At 39.9% G+C, this 19,333-nt stretch overlaps 1 protein-coding gene and 1 long non-coding RNA gene across 3 annotated transcripts; one reads left to right on the top strand and one right to left on the bottom strand.

Annotated features, from left to right (window-relative positions):
* Positions 1–5,631: 5,631 nt before the first annotated feature.
* On the bottom strand, positions 5,632–7,858 carry CLDN8 (claudin 8). The gene has a single exon (XM_049858285.1). The coding sequence runs from the start codon at positions 7,652–7,654 to the stop codon at positions 6,977–6,979; it is 678 nt and encodes a 225-aa protein (XP_049714242.1). The 5' UTR covers positions 7,655–7,858; the 3' UTR covers positions 5,632–6,976.
* A 72-nt stretch (positions 7,859–7,930) lies between these two features.
* Positions 7,931–16,707, top strand: LOC126061627 (uncharacterized). Of its 2 annotated transcripts, none has more exons than XR_007513857.1 (4): positions 7,931–8,365; positions 9,225–9,379; positions 9,830–10,032; positions 15,713–16,707. It is a non-coding gene; the product is annotated as an uncharacterized LOC126061627 (long non-coding RNA). The 2 variants fall into 2 exon arrangements; XR_007513856.1 differs by having other exon boundaries at positions 7,931–8,626.
* The last annotated feature ends 2,626 nt before the right edge of the window (positions 16,708–19,333 follow it).

The raw sequence follows: 19,333 nt of genomic DNA, 5'->3' as shown, positions 1-19,333 counted from the left end.
TCAGGAGTTGGGTCAGAGGTGCAAGCGGGGGAGTTGCAGGGATACCTTTCAAGCAGCTGTCTCTGGGAGTGCTTATCAGGACAGCAAAGGAGGCCTTGTGAATGTGAAACGGAAGGTCTACAATAGTAATCTAAGAAACAGAGCATTGGAACAAGGGCTCTACTAGTACTAGCCAAAAGGTTGTCAGTTCAAGTCCACCCAGAGCCTCCTTGGAAGACAGTCCTGGCCATCTTCTTCTGAAAGGTCACAGCCTTGAAAACCCTATGGAGCAGTTCTTCTCTGTACACACAGGGTTATTGTGAGGCAGCATCGACTCGATGGCAACCACCAATAACATTTCAAGAAAAAAGGTTATAGATGCCAGAAACGAAAAGGAGTGAATCATCTCAAAATGATCGGGAGCAGAGAGAGAAGAAGAAAAAAACCAAACCCGTTGCCTTCGAGTCAATTCCAACTCATAGTGACTCCATAGGACAGAGTAGAACTGTCCCATAGAGTCTCCAAGGAGCAATTGGTGGATTCAAACTGCCAACCTTTTGGTTAGCAGCCATAGCACTTAACCACTACACCTCCAGAGTTTCCAGAGAGAGAAGGGGAAGTAAAAGCGTAACAAAGACTGGTGATGAGATCACTAGGCCTCAGGGACAAAGAGCCCTGCGACCAGTGAGAAGGTGGACGCCCACACACCCCTCGTGTGCAATCGCTGACAATGAAGAGTTTTTAGCCAGAGGGCCTGATCACATTTTTTGTTCAAAATATTAACTCTGAGAAATGTCCTAGGATAATGTTGCCATGGAAAGATTGTCACAGGCACTCGAAATGGGGTTAAAATCTCTTTGTAACACACGGCTATAATTTGAATGAGTCTAGTATCTTTTTTTTTTTTTTTTAGTATCTAACTCAAGGAGCCCTGGTTGAGCAGTGGTTAAGAGCTCCACTGCTAACTGAAAGTTTGACAGTTCAAACCCACCAACCGCTCTGCTGGAGAACAGTGTGGCATCTGCTTCCATAAAGATTCACAGCCTTGGAAACCCTACAGAGTAGTTCTGCTCTGTCCTCCAGGGTTGCTATGAGTCTGAATTGACCCGAGGGCAATGGGTTTGGTTTTTTGGTTTTTGGTAATATCTAACTCACAGAGTATTTTTTAAGTGATCTATGAGATAAGAAAAGCAGGAAGGACATGGTAGGCATGCAGTAAGGCTACATTTCTTTCTTACTCTGATCTTTTCTGTTAGATTGTAAATTCCTTAAAATCCCAAATGGTGTCTTAATTGAAATTTGTATCCCTAACATTTAGAACGCAGAGTCCCTGGGTGGCACAAATGGCTAAGCACCTGCCTACTAGCTGAAAGGTAGTTTGAACCCAACTGGCGTCACCTCAAAAGAAAGTCCTGGCGATCTGCTTCCCAAAGGCCACAGCCCTCAAGACCCTATGGAGCAGTTCTACTCCACACATGTGGGGTCGCCATGAGCTGGAATCAACTCTATGCAGCTAACAACAACACAACAACAAGGTACCTAGAACAATGTAGCTTAATAATGGCTTCGCAGTGCATGAGGGAATCATTCTGGACACAAAATCAGGGGAATGGCTTCATGGTAGGAGTGGCAGGAGGTACAGAAGTACTATTCTCTATTGGGTAAAAAAGTAGATAGAATAGCCAAGATTGATAAATAATTTATAGTGCTAAGGGCTTTGTGTATATTACGTGTATTACTTCAATTAATCTTTACCATAGCCCAAGACTCAGGCTCTATAGTCATTCGCATTGCAGAGACGAAGACTATGAAGCTAAGGAGGCTAGGGAACTTGCCTAAGAACAGGAGTGTTCCCTGGCGGAGCTCGAGTTCAGACCAACTATCCGAATCTGAATCTGTCAGATGAGCCTCTGACCACTACTGCACACTGCTTCTGGCTGAGGTGATAATACCTTTACCCAAGGCATGACTGTTTTCGCAAGGTTAAAACATTTAACGAAAGGTAATGCACACCTAGCTTAGTGATTTTTCTGCATGAAAAGAAATGATTCTCAAAAGCTAATAGCTTGGGAAACCATCAGCTTTCTTTTTCTTTTGGTATCCTTTTATTATTATTATTTTCGTAAGTTACACATAAGACAAAAGTGACCTTTTTATCCATTTATTAAAGTGTACGATTCAGTGGCATTAAGGATATTCACAGTGCTGTGCAGCCGTCACCGCTAACTGACCGCAGGACTTTATGGACATCCCTTTTGGACACCTCATATGGGCAACCCAAAAGAAAGCCCCGTCCCCATGAAGCAGTCACATCCTTTCCCCACTCACCCAGCACCCGATGACCACTAATCTGCTTTCTCTTTCTATGGGTTTTCTATTCTGAATATTTCTTATAAATGGAATTTTTTTTTTTTTAATGGAATCTTCAACCCGTTGAACCTCACTATTCCTTCTGAGTGGTCAACAGGACAACTACTGAGCGGTAACTAAAAGCTTTACTTGCTTGAACAAGCTTTGAGAAGTTCATTCAGAGGTGAAAACCTCTGGAACAGGGCATTTTCCGAAATCCCTGCAAATTTCATGTGCTGTGAATAATGGCAGCACTTAAAGATTTTTACGAATGGATTAAAAGAAAAATTGAAAAATATTTCAAATGTATATCCTAAAACATTTATCTCAATCTTGCCAAGAAAAAATAAGGTGGCTACATATTTGTGTTTTTGCTTTAAACAAGAAAGCTAAAACCACAAAACTATATTTCTCCCTTGATTCATCTCCCAGGGCTTTATAATTAACTCTCAACTGTTGGTAAGATTCACAATAAATACCTAATAAGAAAAAATCATGGCTTTAATATTTTATTCAACATTTTTGCTTACTTTTTAAATTTAATGTATGTATTTTGCAAAGAACTCTGAGGAATTTTAAGAATTATAAAAAGGAAATAAATATTATTATATTTTTAAAAAGGAAAGAAATCCTTTCTTAAAAGCTATATTATAAAAAGGAAAGAAATTTAGCATTTATTGAACCTAGAATTGGGCTAGTTTTTATATTTCCTTCCTACAGCAGCCCTATGATTTTCATTTTACAACTCAGGGGGTTGAAGCTAAGAGAAGCTGAGAGCTTTCCTAAGTCCACACACCTGCCGGATGGTGGGTGTGGGGCTGGGCTCATTTAACTCTTTCAAAAGCTATTTCTCTTTGCCTTTCATTTGTACAACATGTTCATTATTTCATATTCATTAATATATAGAAGTCTTGAGTTTCATACCCTATTATCCCCATCTGATAACTGGAAAATGATTAAAAAAAAAAAAAAACTAACCCAGTGCTGCCGATTCCAACTCATAGCGGCCCCATAGGACTGAGTAGAACTGCCCCATAGGGTTTCCAAACACTGGGTGGCGTAGTGGTTAAGAGCTACGTCTGTTAACCCAAAGGTATACAATTTGAATCTACCAGGTGCTCCTTGGAAACTCTATGGGGTAGTTCTACTCTGCCCTATTGGGTTGCTATGAGTTGGAATCAACTCAAGGGCAATGAGTTTGTTTGTTTTTTTTAATCTTTACAGAAGCTAACTGCCTCATCTTTCTCCCCTGGAGCAGCTGGTGGGTTCAAACCACTGACCTTTCTGTTAGCAGCCGAGTGCTTAACCGCTGCATCACCAGGGCTCCCCCTGAAAATGATGAGGAAACAAAGATATGTTGGATTCTTTAATTTGCCCAAAGTCATAAAAGTCAGCTACTTCTAAGACCAGGGCTTAAAATCATGTCGCCTGCCTTCCTGTGCTTTCCATCACTTCACATTGCTTTTCCATAAAACTACATAATAAAGCTACGTTATAAAGCCTATCTCTGCACACAACTTGCCCTCGGTTAAACCATTTCCAGTGTATCTCTTTCAGGACATTCAAGGAGACCCTTCACATGTGAACTAGTCTAGTTTTGGGACATCAACTTTATAATAAGCTTGTTGATAAACTTTATGTTGCAGATTGTAAGGTAGTTCTTCCTTCCTGTCAGTTATTCTTTGATTCCAATTTGTACTTCACCTTGTAGTCAACAGGACATCCTCACAAAGGTTATGATAGGCTCAGACTTTCTGGAAGGAGCATTTTAGAGTGAGCCGAGATAGGAGTATGGAGGACAGCTGGAGGAAGAAGATTCTGCAGGCAGTGACACAAGTCTAGAAGGCTTTTTCAGCCAAGTAAGAAAGAGACAGGAATGCCTGGGGTGGCACAAAAAGCTAAGCTCTCAACTACTAGCTGAAACATTGGCAACTCAAATCCACTGATAGATGCCTTGGAAGACACGCATTTGCTTAGGAAAGGTCAGAGTCTTGAAAACCCTGTAGAGCTGTTCTACTCTGCTACATGAGGTCACCATGAGTCAGAATAATGGACTAGAAGACAACTAACAATGACAGCAGGAAAGAGATGCGATGACAGTAAGAGTGGGGAGATGGAGAAAGGTTATATAGATGCTCAAAAGGTGGTGCCATAAGAGGATATAGCAGAGTTATAATTCTGTTTTGGAGAAAAAAGGAGGGAAAGAGATAAACTGAGTTTCCAGGGAAGCTTTTAGGTAAAAAGAATGGTTGGTTAAAGAATGGTATTTAGAAGATTGGGCCTCTGGGCTTCTTCTCCAAGGTGCTAGGTTGGTTTTGCTTCATTTTTGCCCTCATGAATGTTTTGACCCAAGGCAGCAAAATCGCCTAGGATGAATCCGCCCTTAACTATTGGAAAATCACCAAGACCAGAAAAACAACTAAAAGTTTTCCCATACTAGTAGAAGTAAGCATGCCATTTTCATCTATGAAGACCGATTTATAAACTAGACACTGTTGAAGAAAATCTTCTTTCCCTTCAGGGAAAAAGCAAGAGCTATGAAGTCAGTCCTTTTTTTTTTTTTTCTTTCTTCCTCCTGAGTCTATTGGGTAACCAATTAATCATAACGTGGCATCCTCAGCTGTGAATTGAGCCAATCACATGATCCATTTCATAGGATGACTGGGAGGATTTAATGATATAATTCATAAAAGAGTGCTTAACATATAATAGGGAGCCCTAGTTGCACAGTGGTTAAAGAGCTTGGCTGCTAACCAAAAGGTTTGAACCCACCCACTGCTCCATGAGATAAAGATGTGGCAGTCTGTTTCTGTAAAGATTAACAGCCTTGGAAACCCTGTGGGGCAGTTCTACTCTATATGAGTTGGAATTGACTTGGTGGCAGTGAGTTTGGTTTGGTTAAGCATAGAATATGTGCCACCAAAACTTTAGCTACTATTTTTAATTAATATAATTTCTCAGAGGTAACAGAAAAATCAGGTATGGATTTTTTTTTTTTTTATAAAGTGATGGCTATTACTTACATAATACTCATAGTAAAATAGATTATTTGAAACCTAAAGTACTATCTTAATAAACTTTAAGTATTTTACCTACATCAAATATTAGTGTATGAAGCTAATGATAAGATATAATATTATTAAATGACATAGTAGTTTATGTTCTCAACAGCTAATGCTGATCTTATTTCTCTCTTTAAAATGTGGCCATGATATTTCTTTTAAAATTAGGGAGTTGAAAATGGCAGGTTTTGAAAACGTTCTTATAATAACAGGAAAAAAAAAAAGGAGGCTAGTGAGAGAATTTCAAATTAATATAAAAGGCAGAATTTATTAATACAAAACACATAAAGCATAAAACATAGTTATATATGCTAGACAAAGGTAGATATAAAATTTCATATTGAATTATCAGGTCCATCAATTTGGGGGACAATACAAAGATATAGTATTCCTTAACAAAAAGATTAGTATACCTTAGCAAAATGGGCAATACGAAGATAGTATTCCTAAGCAAAAAAAAAGAAGATACAGTATACCTTAGCAAAATGGAACAAAAATAGAATGACAAGTAGGAAATGTCTCTTTAGACAGAACTGAAGAACTGAAATGACAATTCTGAGTTTGGTAACCACACGAGAGCAGGTGGAGCTGACAAAAGAGAACTTTTTTTTCTTCCAGAAAGCAAATAAAAGCCAAGACATATTATTTTTATGTCCTTTTTTTCTTAAATTTATATTGATCAAAGTCCAAAGTCTATACTCAAATATCTGGTTAAAATATTCACATACATAGATGGTCCTCTGTCAAAACACACCTTCTTCTCCAGCTCTAAAAATTTACAAGGGGGAAAAGCCACTTTCCTGAAGTTTTTAATGCTTCTTCGACCACGTTTTTTTCTTTCTTCTTCATACAGCCCTGGGAAAGCAGTTTGAATCCAAAGCCCCTTGACAAACCATCTACTTCTTGAAAGATGCTAATTTAATATACAGGAAAGGAAGGCCCCTAGGAAAGAAGATAAAGGAGGTAGGATTTCTAACTCCTAGGCTGAAAAAAGGGGTATCAGAAAGCTATTTCATTTCCTTTATGCTGCTGATTAAAGCCTTCATTTGAACCTTCATTATAAATGCAGTACATTAATCTCTAAGCTGTTTTTAAACAATTAAATATTAACCTTCTTCAATCTTATCCCCAATTCCCTCAACAGTAACAGTTGAGTTCTATTCATTCAGTGTAATGGATCAGTATTTCATCATCAAGAGAACCACACAAGCCTGCCTCTCTGTATGAAATATAAAGGCGATGCTCACCTACCTACCTAATGCTATGTCACAGAGAAATCACAGCTCAAAATAATACAGTCTTTAACAATGTTCTCTGAAGTAACGGAGAAAAAGAATAGGTGCTCGAACCCTTTTAGAAAACAAATTATTATAGTTGCTAGAACAATCGAAGACGTGTGTGCATTATCTCATCCTGCTGGAATAGCTTATAGAATCCTAAATAGCCGAGGCACAGTTCCGGTAGTTAAAGTCGGACAGTTAACAATGGCAAATCAGTGTCCCTTTGGCTTCCATCTTTAGATTGCAGTAGGCATTTTAGTCATTTGCATGGCTTTATAGGCAAAGTCAAGAAAAGAAAGTACACAACTACACATACTGACTTTTGGAGTACACGCTGGGTGACTTCTTTCCCACGTAATAGCTTTTTTGGGTCGTGCGATGAGAGGGTATTGAGTATCTGTAGCTATTGCTCTTCTCACGGCAACAAAACACACAGCAGAAGAGAGCTCCCCCAGCGATCAGCACCAACGCCGTGGTCCAGCCGATGTAGAGGGCTTCTCCAAGCTCACGCTTCTGCGCGACGTTCACCACTGGGTTGTAGAAATCTCTGATGATGGCATTGCCCACCCAGCTCACAGGGATGAGCACCACGATGCCCGTGACAATGAAGAGGACTCCAGCCGTTAGCAGGATGTGGCCCTTCACGTTCTCGTTGTCTCCAGTGCACTGGGTGCACTTCATGCCGAGGACGGCCGTCATGAAAGCCAGGAAGGACAGCACCGAAGCGGCACACATCAGTCCCCTGGCCGCCTGCAGATCCGGAGACAGAGCCAGCAGGGAGTCGTAGATTTTGCACTGCATCCTGATGTTGGCATGCCGCATGCAACTCATCCACAGTCCTTCCCACATGTTCTCAGCAACCACGATGTTGCTGCCAATGAAGGCAGACACTCTCCATTGAGGCATGATGGTGACAGCCAGGGTCCCCACCATGCCAATAAAACCAAATGCCAGTCCGGCGATTTGCAGGGCGTAGGTGGCCATTATCCGCTGGGATGGATTTTATCAGCCTGGACTCCTGAGCTGGCAGAGCTCCTCTCAAACAAGTTTCTCTGTGTCCCCGGAGGAAAGAGTTTTCCTCTAGAAATGAAGTCAGGAACTCAGTGGTGCTTCAGATGAGAGCTGTTTTACTACTTCTAGCTAGATTAAATCCAGCGTTGGCTGGCTGAGGTCCCCTCCTCCCCACCCCCTATTGCCTATAAAGTTAAACTTACAAATCAGGTGTGGCAACTTTCTCCACCAATCAGAGGGAGATGGTAAACCAGGTGTGTCTAAACTGAGAAGAGATACTTGGAATGGCTGGACATGCATATAAACATTCTTTGTGCTTCTCAATTTTCCAAGAAGACAGCAGTGTGTTTGCCTACAGGCCTAACTATGAGTGTTTGCACAGCCATCAAGAAATGCACCAACACCTTTGGAACAGAAAAGGTGCACTGTGTACAGGCAGCCCTGAAACTCTTAGTAAGGGTTGCTGTGATTGCGGTAGAAAGTAAAATATCTGCCTAAAAAAATCTCCTTGGGCTGTCAACATGCCAAAGGGAAAGGAGAGTGGGGGATTGATAGATTGCTCATACCCGAGACACCGCATTCTTGGAGACACATGTGATCCAAGAGGTTCATTTAACTTGTCAACGACTTCAAAGTACCTGCTACTGGAGTGAGATCAGGGAACAGATCACGCCAAAGGACAAAGTAAGGCTAAGGAGATTAAATACACGAGGTTGCCCTCCTCCTTGGCACCAAAAACGTAGTGCTTTCTTTTGAACCAGGAAAACTAGCTGTTTGTGTTTTTCTGATAATCTATGCTTATAGGGGTCACAGTGGTTAGGAGTTTTGCTGCTAATCAAAAGGTCAGCATTTGGAATCCACCAGCCGCGTCTTGGAAACTCTATGAGGCAGTTCTGCTCTGTCCTAGAGGGTCACTACAAGTCGGAATTGACTTGATGGCAACAGGTTTGGTTTTTTTTTTTTTGGGAACCAAAAGCATTTTGTTTTCTTTCAAGCCGGGAAAACTACTAGTTGTTCTTCTTTGATAATCTATATGTATAGGGGTAAAACATTTGCAAAAAAAAAAAGGAAAGAAAGAAAACCAGCTGGATGTAGCAAGCATGATAGTACTTAAATGATGAAGTCAGGTACAGGTCGCTAGCTTACTTTGTGACTCTGTCTTTGTAGGAAGAGATAAACTAGTTACCTCTGAGGTGATCCTGACTCATGATGACCCCATAGCTGTCAGAGGATATCAGCAGCTGATTTTTTGGAAGTAGATCTCCAGGCCTTTCTTCTGAGGTGCCTCTGGGTGGACTTGAACCTTCAGTGTTTTGATTAGCAGCCAAGTATCTTAGCCTTTTGCACCATCCAGGGACTCTGAAGAAACTTAGATGTTGTTTGTTGTTGTTGTTGTTATCTGCTGTCGAGTTGGCCCCCAACTCATGGTGCCCTCATCCACGATGAGAGGAAATGTTGCCCAGTGCTGTATCATCCCCAAGATCAATTAGGCAGGGACTGTTGTGATCCATAGAGTTTTCACTGGCCTTTCTTCTTACTCCAGGTTAGTCTGGAAGCAATACACAATCCACCAACGATAGACAAGTGGTGGCTGCCCATGAGGTGCATTGCTTAGGAATCGAACCCAGGTCTCCCACGTGGAAGGTGGGAATTCGGCCACTCACCCACCAATGCGGGAGGAGATAGAAGCCCTTAAAGGTAATGAGGTTTGAATGATGTCTTGATGAAATAATAATGACATTAGTGTGCTAAAATAAACATACATCTTGATTTGGGAAAACTATACTAGCAATTTTCTTCTGTAGGTCTTCTCAAGCTCTCTGTCCTGTCTTTTCAAACTTAAAGCTTCACTTCACTTTCGTTTCATTTTGATATAGTAAGAACTGATCTTAACACTTTTACTTTCTCTCCATTTCCTTGTACTATCTTAAACCTGAACATGAGAGAAAGGGTTTTCTGCTCACTTATTAAACTATGGAATTTTAATGGTCCCAAAACTGACTGGTTTATGGAGATTATTGAAACAAACAAACAAAAAGGTACAAGGTAGGGAGGGGAAGAGAAAGATGCTGAAGTAAACTGTCTTCTAAAAAAAAAAAAGAAGGGAATTTATAGCACTCCAAGTTGTTGTGTTTTGTTTGTTTCCAGGCATTCTGTAAATAAGAAAAGAAAAAAGAAGAAAAACTTGATATTTACAGTTATGGAGCCCTGTTGGTGCAGTGGTTCAGTGTTCAGCTGCTAACCAAAACATCGGCAGTTCGAATCCACATGCCACTCCTAGGAAACCCTGTGGGCAGTTCTACTGTGTCCTATGGGGTCGCTATGAATCCGAATGGACTCGACAGCAACAGGTTTTTTTGGTTTTTTTTTTTAATTTATTTTCAGTTATTTCCTTCCTTCTCGAGTTGGTAAGGATTTAATCTCCAGAGTGTTCTTTGTACTGACATAGAAAATACCTAGCATTTTCTGTTTCAGGCTTGTATCAGTTACATGTTTGTAAGGGAGAGAGAAATAGGTTAATCTTTGAAAAATAATCTGCATTTCCACAAAAAAGAGAGTTAAAATAAAAATAGCAGTGCCTTTTATCTTGGATTGCTAATCTGGGAAAGGGAGTAACAGAACTGGAAAATGGAAAATGAATCATGGAACTGGTTACAATAGGGAAAAAATGAAAAATATTTTCAGGGATGTTGGAACATATCTTGTTGTTGTTAGGTGCTGTCAAGTAGGTTCTGAATCATAGCGACCTTATGGACAACAGAACAAAACACTGCCCAATCCTGTGCCATCCTCAAAATTGTTGCTCTGTTTGAGCACATTGTTGCACTCACTGTGTCAATCCATCTCCTTGAGGGTCTTCTTCTTTTTCGATGACCCTCTACTTTACCAAGCATGACGTCCTTCTCCAGGGACTGATTCCCCTGGTAACATGTCTGAAGTATGTGAGATGAAGTCTCATCATCCTCCCTTCTAAGGACCATTCTGGCTGTACTTCTTCCATGACAAACTTGTTTGTCCCATGGTATAGACCATATTCTTAGCCAACACCATAATTGAAAGACATTAATTCTTCTTCCATCCTCCTTATTCATTGCCCAGCTTTCGAATGCATATGAAGCAATTAAAAACACCATAGGTCAGGTGCATAGGTGACATTTTTGCTTTTTAACACTTTAAACTGCATTTTAATTGCCTAATGCAATGCATCTTTTGATTTCTTGACTGCTGCTTCCATGGGTGTTGATTGTGGATCCAAGTAAAATGAAATCCTTTACAACTTCAATCTTCTCTCCATTTACCACGATGCTGCTTATTGGTCCAGTTGTGAGGATTTTTGTTTTCTTTATGTTGAGATGTAATCCTTACTGAAGGTTGTAGTCTTTGATCTTCATCAGTAAGTACACCAAGCTCTCTTCACTTTCAGCAAGCAAGGTTGTGTCATCTGCATATTGCAGGTTGTTGGTGGGTCTTTCTCCAAACCCCATGCCACATTCTACTTCATGTAGTCTAGCTTCTCAGATTATTTGCTCAGCATACAGATTGAATAAGTATGGGGAAGGAATATAACACTGATACACACTTTTTCCCAGTTTTAAACCACTCAGTGTCTCCTTGTTCTGTTTGAACAACTACCTCTTGGTCTATGTACAGGTTCCTCAGGAGCACAATTAAGAATTTCCATATTTCACAATGTTATTCACAATTTATTATGATTCACACAGTCGAATGCTTTTGCACAGTCACTAAAACACAGGTAAACATCTTTCTGCCATTCTCTGCTTTCAGCCAAGATCCATCTGACATCAGTAATGATACCCCTTGTTCCATGTCCTCTTCTGAATCCTGCTTGAATTTCTCTCAGGTCCCTCCCAACCTACTACTGCAACCAATTTTGAATGTTCTTTAGAAAATTTTACTTTCATGTGATATTAATGGTATTGTTTGATAATTTCAGCATTCTGTTGGATCGTCTTTCTTTGGAAGGAATACAGATATGGATCTGTTCCGGTCAGTTGACCATGTCACTGTCTTCCAAAATTCTTGGCATATTTGAGTGCTACATCCTCATTGAAACATCTCAGTTGGTATTCAATCAATTCCTGGAACTTTGCTTTTCACCAATGCCTTCGATGCAGCTTGGACTTCTTCCTTCGATACCATTGGTTCTTGATCATATGCTACCTCCAGAAGTGGATAATGTTGAGCAAACCTTTTTGGTACAGTGACTCAGTATTCCTTTCGTATCCTTTGATGTTTCCTTGTAGGCATATGGATATTATCCTATCACTAACAGCATTGTGTTTCAGGATAAATCTTGAAATGTTCTTTTTGACAACAAATAAGACAAAGTTCCTCTTTAATTTGTCATTCTTGGCATAGTAGACCATATGATTGTCCAATTCAGAATGGCCAATACCAGGCCATTTCCTTTCATTAATGCCTAGGATATCGATCCTCAAGTGTTCCATTTCATTTTTGACAACTTCCAATTTTCCTTAGTTTATACTTCATACATTCCATGCTCCTGTTATTAATGGATGTTTGCAGCTGTTTTCCACATTTTGAGTCCTGCCACATCAACAAATGAAGGTCCTGAAAGCTTAACTCCATCTACGTCATTAAGGTTGACTCTAATTTAAGAAGGCATCTCTTCCCCGGTTGTATTTTGAGTGCTTTCAATCTGAGGGGCTCATCTCCGACACCATATCAGAGGGTGTTCTGCTGCTTTCCATAATGTGCAATTTTTTCTGAAGGAGATCGCCAGGTTCTTCTTCTCAGTCTGACTTAGTCTGGAAGTTCTGCCGATGCCCATACCATGGGTGACCCGGCTGGTATTTGAAATACCAGTAGCGTAGCTTCCAGCCTCACAGCGACATACAGCTACCACAGTACAACAAACTGACAGAAGGATTGTGGGAACATATCTTAGCCGATGAAAATTCATTTTCTAAATTCCTATGTGACATTTATTTTAGGAATTCTTTTTAACTACTGCTGAACATCTTTACAAATTGAAACATATGAGACGGAAACAAGTATCTCTGTATTTGGAAGCCTTGACCATCCTAGGAGCTGTCTCTTGATTATGCGTTGGTATGTCTTTGGGCTTTGCGTACTGCCCCTGTCCCTTCCCTTACGCAATGACTTTTACCAGGAACATATTTCACGCAAAAATATTTTCTCCTTCTCAAGACTATTAGGCACTTTACTACCAAAATTTTCCTAGCCAAAAGATTAGGATCTCAGTGAGAAATCCACTTGAGGTTCACACTGGAATACTTATAGTTAACTGCTCTAGTAAGAACCAAACCAGAAAAACCAAACCCTTTGCAGTCAAGTCCATTTCGACTCATAGCAACTGTATAGGACAGAGTAGAACAGCTTCACAGGGTTTTAAGGAGTGGCTGGTGGATTGAAAATGCCAACCTTTTGATTAGCAGTCAAGTTCTTAACCACTGCGCCACCAGGGCTCTAGTAAGAACTAGCCCAGGGCATTTAAGGCAAATTTCTTATCAGACACACATCCAGTTAACCTCATGATATTTTGAAAAAAACATGCCCTAAAGGTCACAAGAAATCAGTAAAGACAGGGAAAAAATTTCTAATATCAAGTCAGCTAGGACATAGGAGCTTAAATTCAGAGATATAAAGCCAAGATTAACTGTTTAACTATCATTCTGTCCCGCTGGGATGCCTAATTTGGCTATAAAATTCAGGCAGCAGCAATGGACAGAGAAATAGCAGCTTAATATCTTTCTTCCTGTTGTTAGCTGCAATGGAGTCAGCCCCAGCTCATGGAGACTCCATGCACAATAGGATTGGACAGTTGTGATCCATAAGGTTTTTATTTGCTGATCTTTGGAAGTAGATCACCAGGCCTTTCTTACTCGTTTGTCTTCATCTGGAGGCTCCACTGAAACCTGATCAGCATCATAGCAACACACTGACAGACAAGTGATGGCTGTTCATGCAATACATTTCTTGGGAATCAAACCAGGGTTTCCCTGCAAGGAAGGCAAGAGTTCCACCACTGAACTACCACTGGTCCCTGATGAGTTTCTTACTGCTGTTTAACTTAAAACTTTGGAGCAACCTACACGCATTGTTCTATAAGTTATACTTCCATTTCTATGAAAGAACAAAACACTACCAAGGACCCAAGAATGCAGAGTGCTCATGCTGACCTACTGTGCCTCCTCCTTTGGGGGCTTGCTTTTGCCTACTTCATCAGAAGTACTATTTAAGTTTATCAGTTAAATTTAGTAAATTAAATTCAATCCTGATGACTACATAAAAAAAACATGCAAAATGTATTCTCTTCATAAATGGTAACAAGCAACGTCTCTCAGACGGCCCCTACTGTTTGTCACCATTAATCCTCAACCAAACCCCTCTCCTCAGAGTCTTCAGTTCCTCTTGATTCTTATCACTGTTTGAAAGCATCTATGCTTCTGCCGGTCAAGCAATTGTCAGCTTCTGTGGTTCTCTGGAGCCCTGGTAGTGTAGTGGTTAAGAGCTTGGCTGCTAACCAAAAGGTCAGCAGTTCAAATCCACTCCTTGGAAACCCTATGGGGCAGTTCTACTGTGTCCTACAGTGTGGCTATGAGCCAGAACTTACTCAACAGCACCTAACAAGAACAACAATGCATCTCTGGATTTATTTGTACAGTTTTTTCTGTTGTGATGACAGTTTTTAACTTGTGTTTATTTTGGTTAACTTTACTGCCAATTAACCTTACTTGGCTGGCCATCTTGTCCTGAGGAAACAAGAGTTCTTAGCAATAGATCTTTGTTTGTTGTTCTTAAAATAATATTGTGCATTACTACCTGTTCTGTTGAACTGCAGTCGTATTTGCCCTTCATGATGGCTAGCAGTCCCTCATGTTCTCTGCTCTCAAAGTTCTGTGTCCATCAGCAGCCCTCCATGTTTGCCACCTCTCTGGGATCTGTTTTCCATTGCTCTGTTTAAAAAGAAACTGCAGATTTTTGTTACTCCTTCCTGTATAGAAAATGTATAGCTACTAACAAAGCCATGTCATTAAAGTTGCATAATTTGGAAGGACTTACTCATATGGCCTCAGGAGGTCATCTATATTAGAAAATAAATCTTTTTTCCAGGATCAAAACCAAAAAAATGACAAGCATAAATAGAAAACTGGAATGGAGATTATAGAAACATTTTTACCTTCCTTCTACTTTTCATTGCCTTTTTGAAAACTGACATCTGAATGTGGAAAGAATGTTACATTATGGGAGACAGGCCTGTGTGCTTCACTGAGTGTGTTTTATTTGATATCCCCACTAACGGGGTTAGAAACCCAGGCAGATAATTGGAAAAAAAAAATCAGCTATACACTTTTTTTTTTTTTCCTGAATTACTGAGTAATTTATATGGAGAGATGAACAGTAACCGCCCTGGTTTTAATGATTTGGGAAGAATTTTAAAAGGCATAGAATTTCCTTCTGTAACCGCTGAATATTGAATGCTTCCTTTTCCGTGGCTTCCTTATATGCTCTAGTCCTCATATTTAAAATATCCCTAGAGGGCAGGAGGTATTAACCCCTTTTATATTTGAATAGATTAAAACTCAAGAGAACTTTTTCTAAGGCCATACAGTTATTGCTTGTTGAAGCCATAGAAATTGAACCTCAGTTTGAACGTAAAATACCTGGTCTTTCCTGTATAATTTCTTTCAAAGGAAACTAGAGAAAGGGAATTATTTATACTAGTCCATATGGCCAAAGTTAATAAAGAAATGATACCTTTTTTTCTTTGCCTAGAACATTGTTGAAATCTGTTTATGTGACCAGTCTTTGTAATATTTTTTTCACATACCTTCTTCACTGAAATTTAAAATGTATCTCTTTAGAAATTCTTTTAAGAGAAGTTGAGGTTGCTGCAGGGGAAATCTTGGAGATCATACAGTGATTACTTCTTAGAGTTCAAGACAGTAAACCTCTCCCCGCTGGTACCCCTTTCTATCAATCTCTCATTCTTTTTCTCCATCTTGGACTGTTCCTTAATTACAGACAAAGGTCAAAGTCAAGATGTCACCTTGAAGACTAAGGTGTACCTGATGTAAGCCATGGTGTTTTCAATGGCCTCATATGCATGCGAAAGCTGGACAATGAATAAAGAAGACCAAAGAAGAATTGATGCCTTCAAATTATGGTGTTGATGATTGAATATACCATGGACTGCCAGAAGAACAAACAAATCTGTCTTGGAAGAAGAACAGCCAGAATGCTCCTTAGAAGGAAGAATGGTGAGACTTGGTCTCACATACTTTGGACATGCTATCAGTAGGGATCAGTCGCTGGAGAAGGACATCATGCTTGGTAAAATAGATGGTCAGCTAAAAAGAGGAAGACCCTCAAGGAGATGTATTGACACAGTGGCTACAACAAGGACTCAAGCATAACAACTATTGTGAGAATGGTGCAAGACTGGACGGTATTTTTTCTGTTGTACCCATTAAAAACCCATTGGTGTTAAGACGATTCTAACTCATAGTGACTCTGTAGGACAGAGTAGAACTGCCCAATGGAGCTTCCAAGGAGCGCCTGGTGGATTCGAACTGCCAACCTTTTGGTTAGCCTCCATAGTACTTAACCACTACTCCACCAGGATTTCCGTTCTGTTGTACAGAGGGTCTCTATGAGTTGAGACTGACTCCATGGAACCTGACAACTACAGGTCGTGGTGCTTAAGGACTAACGACCACCGAACATGTGTTGGCTGAAATAAGAACTAAATGAGTTCAGTGCAGTGAGATGAACAGCTTGGTGATTCAGTGCCCTCAGCTTATGTAATATATGAAATTTTCCTTTGTGTATTATGTTGTTGTCATTAGCTGCCCTTGGGTTGATTCCAACTCCTAGAGACCTCGTTGTGTATTATAGGGACTCACTAGTGACCGAAAGAGGCGTGATGCCATAGTTAGCTTGGTTAATCCATTAGGATTGTTTTTTTCAGTGACTCATTAACAACCTTTTTTTTCCTTACCTTTGACTAAAGGCCAAAATAAAAGCATTTTTAACTTACCTAAAACTGTATTTTACAGTTATTTTTTTGGAATTGTTTGAAAAACAAATGAAAACTAAATATTTAATCTAACATGGTGTTTCCTACTAAAATGTAAAGGACGGTGGGCAACTCTGAATGGGGAGAACAAAGGGGTTTCCCTGAGAGGAGTGACAAACTTCTGGGCAGGCAGAGGCACGAACTAATACCAGAAATGATAACCTCAGATAATCGGTAGGGCCAAAAAAAAAGAGTACCATAGTTTTAAGTTGAGTCCTCAATAATTCTCATCAAGTTTAAGCCAGGTTAATTATTTTTAAAAGAAAAAGTCCTTGGACAGTATTTTGAATATGAGCATATGTTTTTTTATATGTTTAATATATTTTTATTAATGTTACCACAGTGATAAAGAGCAGGGCTGCTAACCAAAAGGTCGGTAGTTGGAATCCACCAGCTGCTCCTTGGAAACCCTACGGGGCAGTTCTGCTCTGTCCTATAGGGTCACTATGAGTTGGAATTTACTCTATGGCAATGGATTTGGTTTAACACATTTTACTATTAATATTACTGCATCATTACTGAGTAGTTCTTATGATTAGTATAATGTCATTAACCAAACCAATGATGTCATAGGACAGAGCAAAACTGCCCCCACAGGGTTTCTGAAAAAAAAAAAAATTTTTTTTTTTTTTTTAGGATTTCTGAGGAGCAGGTAATGGATTCCAGCTGCTGACCTTTTGGTTAGCAGCCAAATGCTTAACCATTGTGCAAGGTTAAACTGTATTAAGTGGTATTATAATTAACTGGTTGATTAATTAATTACATGATGTCATCCTCCTAGCCACCTTATTAGGTCACTACTACTAGTATATTAGGAGTTCCTGGGTGGCAGAAATGGTTAACGTGATCAGCTGCTAAGTGAAAGGCTGGAGGTTCCAGTCCGCACAGAGGTACCTCAGAAGAAAGGCCTGGAGATCCGCCTCTAAAAAATCAGCAATTGAAAACCTTCTGACATAGATCACCATTAGTGGGAACTGACTTCACAGCAACTGATTTCTGTTATCACATCAATTTTACTGAGGAAATTGAGACTTAACAAAGCTAAGAAGCAGTCCGCTGTGCGAATCCATGTCTGTCAGATTCCCAAGGCCATGCTCTTGACCTACTATGTACTATAAAGCCAGCCAAACCCATTGCTACTGAGTCAGTTGCAACTCAAAGCAACCCTAGAGGACAGAGTAGGATTTTCAAGTCCCATAGGGTTTCCAAGGAGCAGCTGGTGGATTCAAACTGCTGACCTTTTGGTTAGCAGCCAAGCTCTTAACCACTGCGTCACCGGGCTCCACTATGTACTGTACCAAAACTAAACCAAACCCGTTGCCATTGAGTCGATTCCGACCCATAGCAACCGTATGTTCTATAGGTCATTCTAAACCTAGCTGAAACCTCACTGATTACCTGCGTTATTTTATAGCTTTATCTCTTGTGCCGTATAAGCTTCGGTAGAGCAGCAGTTGTTCTCTGAAACAATGCCCTGTGCATTGTGGATTTTTAATAACATTTGAGCAGGAAGTGGAAAAACAAGATGCCTCGTTTCCTAAAGCAAAAGCCATTTTCAATACAAGAAATAATAAGATGGAAATTTATAGGCGAAAAAGCCACACACACATAAAAACCCAACACACGTATAACACACACACACACACACAAGCGCTTACGAGCAAACAATGGGTATGCAGCACAAGAAACGACTTTCCCTTGTAAAGTTGAAGTTAACAGGACAGAAAAAAGTAATTAACCTGGCAAACAGAGCTAAGCCACGTTACTGATTAATTTACAAAACAATTAACTTTCCACTTAAAATTCAAATTAAGATTCTGTCTGCCTTAGGCAACCAATGTTTGCAAATTTTAATAGGGTTAGACATTAAGTGCCTTACTTAAAACCAACTTCAGACCACACTGGGTAAGAATAGTATTGGAACAAGCAGAGCGTGGCATTCTTAGTTATTTAAAAAAAAGACATACTATATTACAGTGACTTACTAATACATTTTATAAAAATATGAAGAAAATTAGAAGTGCAAATTCTCATCTCAGGTGTCTATAGAAATTTTACAGTTTTTGTAAAATATTCAAGATAAGGTCTCATAAAGTGTCTTCTGAACCCTGTTCTCCAGCCATTCAATGAGTATACCATGGACCAGTCACCAGGATAGACTCTGTCAGCATCAGTTGCCATGGAGCCAATTCTGACTCATGGTGAGTCCATGTGTGTCAGGGTAGAACTGTGCTCCATAGGGCTTTCAATGCCTGATTTTTCAGAAGTATATATCACCAGGCCTTTTTTCCAATGTGCCTTTGGGTGGACTTGAACCTCCAACCTTTCAGTGAGCACTCTGGTGACCAAGAAATACAAGGCACAGTTTCTGCTCTTGAAGATTTTACATATAGAGAGCACTGAGGTCCAGTGGGATGATGAACTGCTGGGTCAATTAACTTTGTCGTGTTGAACCAGATCATTAAAATACTAACAATGAAAGTCCTTGATTATACTATTTAAAAGACACCAGATTTGTTTGCTTAAGTGTGATAAATAAAACCTGATCTCCCAGCCTTTTCTGCGCA

The sequence above is a fragment of the Elephas maximus genome, chromosome 18, assembly GCF_024166365.1.
Source record: "Elephas maximus indicus isolate mEleMax1 chromosome 18, mEleMax1 primary haplotype, whole genome shotgun sequence".
NCBI classification, from domain to species: Eukaryota; Metazoa; Chordata; class Mammalia; order Proboscidea; family Elephantidae; genus Elephas; species Elephas maximus.
This window is presented reverse-complemented; position numbering and strand designations above follow the sequence as displayed.

Coding starts and splice junctions, on each gene's coding strand:
- CLDN8 (XM_049858285.1), bottom strand. CDS start 7,654: ATGGCCACCTACGCCCTGCAAATCGCCGGACTGGCATTTGGTTTTATT.